The 7,451-nt window shown below is 43.2% G+C and overlaps 1 protein-coding gene across 1 annotated transcript in view; it reads left to right on the forward strand.

Annotated features, from left to right (window-relative positions):
* The window catches only part of SH3GL2 (SH3 domain containing GRB2 like 2, endophilin A1), a 155,369-nt gene extending 153,703 nt beyond the window's left edge, over positions 1–1,666 (forward strand). Inside the window, exon 9 of the mRNA XM_054033096.1 lies at positions 170–1,666. Within this exon, the coding sequence (XP_053889071.1) occupies positions 170–369 (200 nt within the window). The 3' untranslated portion in view covers positions 370–1,666. The remainder of the gene's footprint in view (positions 1–169) is intronic.
* Positions 1,667–7,451: the final 5,785 nt, after the last annotated feature.

Consider the following 7,451-nt stretch of genomic DNA (forward strand, 5'->3'; position numbering starts at 1 on the left):
TGTCTGCTTTGAGGGCATTTTATTAGTTCTAGTTTTGGATGATGTCAAAGAGCCATAAACACGATGGGAATTGTAATAGAAGTGGTGAATCATGCTAATGATGATAACTAGGAGAGTCTGTAGTTACCAAGATTTCTAAGCACTGTTTCATTGTGTCCCTTCTTTTTAGGTATTGCAATGGATCAGCCATGCTGCCGAGCTCTGTATGACTTTGACCCCGAAAATGAAGGGGAGTTGGGCTTTAAAGAGGGTGATGTCATTACCCTCACTAACCAGATTGATGAGAACTGGTATGAAGGGATGCTTCATGGCCAGTCAGGCTTCTTCCCTATCAACTATGTGGATATTCTGGTACCTTTGCCCCATTAGGATGGCTGACTCATCACCTCTTGACCCAGATAGTCATGTTGATACCACTGCTTTCAAACTGCTGCTTACTACACCTCACAAGTGCAAACTCCAGTGGTTAAAGTCATCAAGTCCCACTGAGCATCTTTGGTTTACATGTTGTCATGCGGCATAGTGGTGATGCGTGGTATCTTCTGAGGCAGCACAACATGGCATGCAGATTTGTACGCTATGGTGTGCCAGCCTGTGGTAACCAGAGCCATTGTTTGTACGGTATTGGGGAAACAATGGCAAGCAAAAGTGATGACTCACAGTGAAGTAGAGGAAATCAAGTGTGTTGTTGGGAAGATAATGCCTATCACCACTGTATTACTTTTAAGTCTTAGTTCTTGATCAAAAGAGGGAAAAAGTTCTTGACATTCCATCTTTCCCTTCACAAGGATACGGCTCACGCAGGTCTAATATTGACTCACCAGCATTGTGTCTTCTGATCAAAATGACTTAGAATCAGTTACTGTTCTCAGAGAGCCAGTATAATGTTGACCTACGGTTTCTCTGAAAGTGAGCTACCATTGTACTGTATGTGCTGCCTACTTGCAACTGGTTTTATATTCTGGATTGTTAACAACAGGCCTGTTCAATCTTCAGGTAAATTGCAAACTATAAAAAGAAAAGGCTAGTAATAAAGAGCTTGGGTTACAAGCCAAATGTGTCTGCTCTTCAGAAACTTTGAACACAATAAACAAAATGCCAGCAAGAGGGCAGGGTGGGGAATAAAACTATCATAAGTGTTATGTATTTCATGTAAAGTTTTGGCACAAAATCACATCATTCAAGCACTGGGAGCCTTCAGTACACTCATACACTGGGAAAAAACCCAACAACCAACAGTCCTTTTTATTTTTGTCTACTTTGTGTTCTTTGAACATCATTTGTGCATACTCTGCCCTCAATGAGGACTAAATAAAATTGATTTTTGTGCTGAGCAATTAAAGACTTGTGGCCGTATACGCAAAAATGTTTCCCATAAGTTTAGTTCTTTCTTTAATCTTCCCCACCCTTCCTGCATTTTGTGTGTACAGTGCTGTGCCTAGCTTATCAGCATTCTTTTTGTAACAGTCGTAAAAGTTCTATTAGTTTAGTTATCCAGAGTTCTATTTATCTAAATTGTACAGACTCTTTCAGAGGTTGAATGTGCTGCTTTGGATGTGCCACTTCAGTCCTGGATCCCATGAAATGAAGGCAATCCTACTGCTTAATGTATAAACTATATTGTGGAAAGTATTGATATTTCAAATAAATAATGCTGACAGAATAACCAGAATGATGCTGTGAATTATTGTTCTCTTTGTATAAGAACAACGGTTGTACTAAGTTCCAGTTCATCTAGTGTCTTATTTCAGAAAGCATATTTCATTAAATGTGAGCGGCAATCCTAAAGCATAAAATTATCTTTAGTTTAGTATTATCAGACCCAGCACTGCTTCTATCAAAGTCAGTGGGAGTATGGTCAGAGCAGGGTCAGAGCCATAACTACTTGGGTCACTCTAAACAGGATAAGATAAGCATTCGGTGTATTAATTGAATGTTATGCTCAGTGTGATGTATCAGCTTGCAATCTTCTGGTGACACAATACCTATCATTAAAGAGCGCTTAGTCTCACCTACTAAGACTTAAAGACAAGGTGAGTTCTGATTTTTTTTTTTTTTGGTATTGTGTTTCACAATCTTATTTTTAATAGTCCTTATTTTTATTTAGTTGCTTACTGTGTATATAGCCATATGCACATGTAAGGGTGTGCGGACTCCCCCCTGTGGCACCTCCTGCTGGTTGTCTCAGGGAATTAGCTCTTTCTAGCGCAGAGCGCCCTCTGCAGGCCAGTGTCCTGCTGCCGCTGGCCCCAGTGTCCCTCCCAGGACCCCAGTGCCCTTTTTTACCTGGGGTGCTGCCCCTGCAGGCAATACCCCACAGATCTGGGTCTCCCCTCCCTAGGGACCCCCCCACCCTCTATCCCCACTTGCCTCAGCCTGTGGGCTACTGCCAGTCACCATCTAGCCCCCTTTCACTGGGGCCGTCTGCAGTCTGTATAAGCCAGTCATCATAGGCAAGGGAGGTTTTGACCTGCTGCCTTTCCCTGCAACCCAGTACCTCCAGGGGCCTTGTACAAGGCCCTGCAGCCAGGGGAGTTGCTGGCCGAGAGCTCCCCAGCTCCTCTGGCCTTTTCCCCATCCCTGCTTCACTCCAGTACCCTTTAGCACTCAGGCAGCTAGGTCATCTCCCTCCTCAGCTAGAGGGAGACTGTTGCTCTTGGCCCACTGCCCTCTTATAAGGGCCAGCTGGGCCCTTATTAAGCCAGCTACAGCTGTGGTTGTTTTCCCAATCAGCCCAGCCTTCAGAGCTGCAGCCCTCTCTAGGGCTGCTTTTACCACTGCAGCCCTCCCTAGGGCTGCTTGTACCCTTCCAGGGCCGGAGCGGGGTGACCACCCTGCTACAGCACACTAACAAGAATCTTACAGGCTAATAGCTCAATCCTCCTCTCAATGTAGCTCTCATTAATTTTCCTAGGAATAGTTTAGGAGTGTAAATAAGGGCAAAATTAGTTTCTAAATACGTTCCCATTCATAATTGTACCCTCTGTTTCATGGCTTCTACATCATCTGTGCTACCAGATCATCTGCCCATAAACAGAATAATGCAGACCAAATTGGTGTCTCATAGACTCATAGACTTTAAGGTCAGAAGGGACCATTATGATCATCTAGTCTGACCTCCTGCACAACACAGGCCACAGAATCTCACCCACCCACTCCTGTAACAAACCCCTAACCTATGCCTGAGTTATTGAAGTCCTCAAATCACGGTTTAAAGACCTCAAGGTGCAGAGAATCCTCCAGCAAGTGACCAATGCCCCACGCTGCAGAGGAAGGCGAAAAACCTCCAGGGCCACTACCAATCTGCCCTGGAAGAAAATTCCTTCCTGACCCCAAATATGGCGATCAGTTAAACCCTGTGCATGTGGGCAAGACTCACCAGCCAGCACCCAGGATAGAATTCTCTGTAGTAACTCAGATCCCACCCCATCTAACATCCCATCACAGACCATTGGGCATATTTACCTGCTAATAATCAAAGAGCAATTAATTGCCAAAATTAGGCTATCCCATCATACCATCCCCTCCATAAACTTATCAAGCTTAGTCTTGAAGTGAGATATGTCTTTTGCCCCCACTGCTCCCCTTGGAAGGCTGTTCCGGAACTTCACTCCTCTACTGGTTAGAAACTTTCGTCTAATTTCAAGTCTAAACTTCCTAATGTCCAGTTTATATCCATTTGTTCTTGTGTCCACATTGGTACTAAGCTTAAATAATTCCTCTCCCTCCCTGATATTTATCCCTCTGATATATTTATAAAGAGCAATCATATCTTCCTCAGCCTTCTTTTGATTAGGCTAAACAAGCTAAGCTCTTTGAGTCTCCTTTCATAAGACAGGTTTTCCATTTCTCGGATCATCCCAGTAGTCCTTCTCTGTACTTGTTCCAGTTTGAATTCATCCTTCTTAAACATGGGAGACCAAAACTGCACACAATATTTCAGATGAGGTCTCACCAGTGCCTTGTATAACAGTACTAACACCTCCTTATCTTTACTGGAAATACCTCGCCTGATGCATCCCAAGACCGCATTAGCTTTTTTAATGGCCATATCACATTGACGGCTCATAGTCATCCTGTGATCAACCAATACTCCAAGGTCCTTCTCCTCCTCTGTTACTTCCAACTAATGTGTCCCCAATTTATAACCAAAATTCTTGTTGTTAATCCATACATGCATGACCTTGCACTTTTCACTATTTAAATTTTATCCTATTACTATTACTCCAGTTTACAAGGTCATCCAGATCTTCCTGTATGATATCCCGGTCCTTCTCTGTATTAGCAATACCTCCCAGCTTTGTGTCATCCGCAGACTTTATTAGCACATTCCCACTTTTTGTGCCAAGGTCAGTAATAAAAAGATTAAATAAGATTGGTCCCAAAACCAATCCCTGAGGAACTCCACTAGCAACCTCCTTCCAGCCTGACAGTTCACCTTTCAGTATGACCCGTTGTAGTCTCCCCTTTAACCAGTTCCTTATCCACCTTTCAATTTTCATATCGATCCCCATCTTTTCCAATTTAGTTAATAATTCCCCATGTGGAACCGTATCAAATGCCTTACTGAAATCGAGGTAAATTAGATCCACTGCGTTTCCTTTGTCTAAAAAAATCTGTTACCTTCTCAAAGAAGGAGATCAGGTTGGTTTGGCACGATCTACCTTTTGTAAAACCATGTTGTATTTTGTCCCAACTACCTTTGATCTCAATGTCCTTGACTACTTTCTCCTTCAAAATTCTTTCCAAGACCTTGCATACTACAGATGTCAAACTAACTGGCCTATAGTTACTCGGATCACTTTTTTTCCTTTCTTAAAAATAGGAACTATGTTAGCAATTCTCCAGTCATAGGTACAACCCCTGACTTTACTGATTCATTAAAAATTCTTGCTCATGGGCTTGCAATTTCATGTGCCAGTTCCTTTAATATTCTTGGATGAAGATTATCTGGGCCCCCTGATTTAGTCCCATTAAGCTGTTCAAGTTTGGCTTCTACCTCGGATGTGGTAATATCTACCTCCATATCCTTATTCCTATTTGTCATCCTACCATTATCCCTAAGCTCCTCATTAGCCTCATTAAAGACTGAGGCAAAGTATTTGTTTAGATATTGGGCCATGCCTAGATTATCCTTAACCTCCACTACATCTTCAGTGTTTAGCGGTCCCACTTCTTCTTTCTTTGTTTTCTTCTTATTTATATGGCTATAGAACCTTTTACTATTGGTTTTAATTCCCTTTGCAAGGTCCAACTCTACATGGCTTTTGGCCTTTCTCACTTTATCCCTACATGTTCTGACCTAAATAAGGTAGCTTTCCTTGGTAATCTCTCCCATCTTCCACTCCTTGTAGGCTTTCTGCTTTTTCTTAATCACCTCTCTGAGATGCTTACTTATCCAGCTTGGTCTACAACTCCTGCCTATGAATTTTTCCCCTTTCTTGGGATGCAGGCTTCTGATAGTTTCTGCAACTTTGACTTGAAGTAATTCCAGGCCTCCTCCACCTTTAAATCCACAAGTTCTTCAGTCCAATCCTCTTCCCTAAGTAATTTCCTTCATTCTTTAAAGTTAGACCTTTTAAAATAAAAAACCCTAGTCCCAGATCTATTTTTGTTCATCCTTCCATCTAGTTTGAACTGAATTAGCTCATGATCACTCGAACCAAGGTTGTCCCCTACAACCATTTCTTCTATGAGGTCCTCACTACTCACCAAAACCAAATCTAAAATTGCATCCCTTCCTGTTGGTTTTTCAACTACTTGGTGAAGGAATTCATCAGCTATCGCATCCAGGTAAATCTAAGCCCTATTATTATTACTAGCACTTGTCCTCCACTCTAGATCTGGGAAGTTAAAGTCTTCCATAATCACACAATTCCCATTAGTGCTTACTTCATTAAAAACATTAAAGAGGTCTCGATCCATATCCAAATCGGATCCCGGTGGTCTGTAGCACACCCCAAGCAATATCTCAGGGGAGGCTCTAGTAGCTTTCTTTCCCAATCTGATTTTTGCCCAGACAGACTCCATCTTATCCATTCCATCACTTCTTATTTCTTTACAGTCTCATCATTGATATACAATGCTGCTCCACCACCTTTGCCTTTATTTCTGTCTTTCCTAAACAGCACTTAGCCTTCGATACTTGTACTCCAGTCATGACTACTATTCCACCATGTTTCTGTTATCCCTATAATATCTGGTTTCACTTCCTGCACCAGTAGCTCTAGTTCCTCCATTTTGTTACCTAGGCTCCTTGCATTAGTGTACAAACATCTTAATTTTTGCTGTTTGGCTTCACTGACATTCTTAACCCAATTAGGCACAGACATTCTACTGCCAGTATCACCTATTAGACTGGCATCTTCACTACCCTTCCTCCTTACATCCATTCTCATACCCACAGCTGTGTCCTTTCTTACTTTTTCTTCCTTCTCAATGTTAAATTCCGGCGTGGCGATTACCTAGACATCTCCCAACCATCTCCCCCAAATTTCTAGTTTAAATCTCTCTTAATCAGTTGTGCCAGCCTCCATCTTAGAAGTCTATTTCCCTCCTTACTCAGGTGAAGTCCATCCCAAGAGAACAGTCCTCTGTCCATGAATGCTTCCCAGTGGCCATATATCCCAAAGCCCTTCTAATAGCACCACTGCCAGAGCCATCTGTTGATCGCCATAATCTTGTCACACCTTTGTTGCCCTTCTCTAGGAACAGGCAGAATCCCATTGAAGATCATCTGAGCCTTGATTTCCTTAAGCATCTTCCCCAGCCTGGCATAGTCTCCCTTGATACGTTCCACCGAGAATCTAGCCGGATCATTTGTTCCCACATGAAGGACAATCAGCGGATTCTTTCCCACTCCCGTTAGGATCCTTTTCAGCCTCAGGTCCACATCCCGTATCTTAGCATCCGGCAGCCAGCACACCCTTCTGTTCTCCGGATCAGCTCTAGTTACAGGCCTGTCTATTCTTCTCAGTAAGGAGTCCCCAGTCACGTAGACCTGCCTTTTCCAGGTGATGGTGCGATTCTCCGGTCTATCTCCTGCTCCCTCTGGCTGCAAGTCCTCTAGATTTCTATGGTCCCTTGCAATCCTCCGCAACCCATCCCGTATCCTCCTGGAGCTCATATTTGGTGTTATCTCCATTGACTCTTCCCCTCTTCCTATAGGACTAGTTGCTCTTCTCTTCTTCCTTGCCCTCTCACCTTCAGTGACCACCTGCTGTGCCCCTTCTTCATTTTCCAACTCCGCAAACCTGTTCCTGAACTCTATTTCTCCTTCACTAGTCCATCTTTTCCTCTGCCTGGTTCTCTTAGTCACATGCTTCCACTGTCCACTTTCCTCACCCAGCAGTCTCCCCTCAAAATTCTTTGGTCCCGCTTCCATCTGCAAGTCTGAGCGTTTTCCTTCAGCCTCCTCATATCTTTACTCCATCATCTGCTCGAACCCCCTT

Source organism: Malaclemys terrapin, chromosome 6 (genome assembly GCF_027887155.1).
Source record: "Malaclemys terrapin pileata isolate rMalTer1 chromosome 6, rMalTer1.hap1, whole genome shotgun sequence".
NCBI classification, from domain to species: Eukaryota; Metazoa; Chordata; order Testudines; family Emydidae; genus Malaclemys; species Malaclemys terrapin.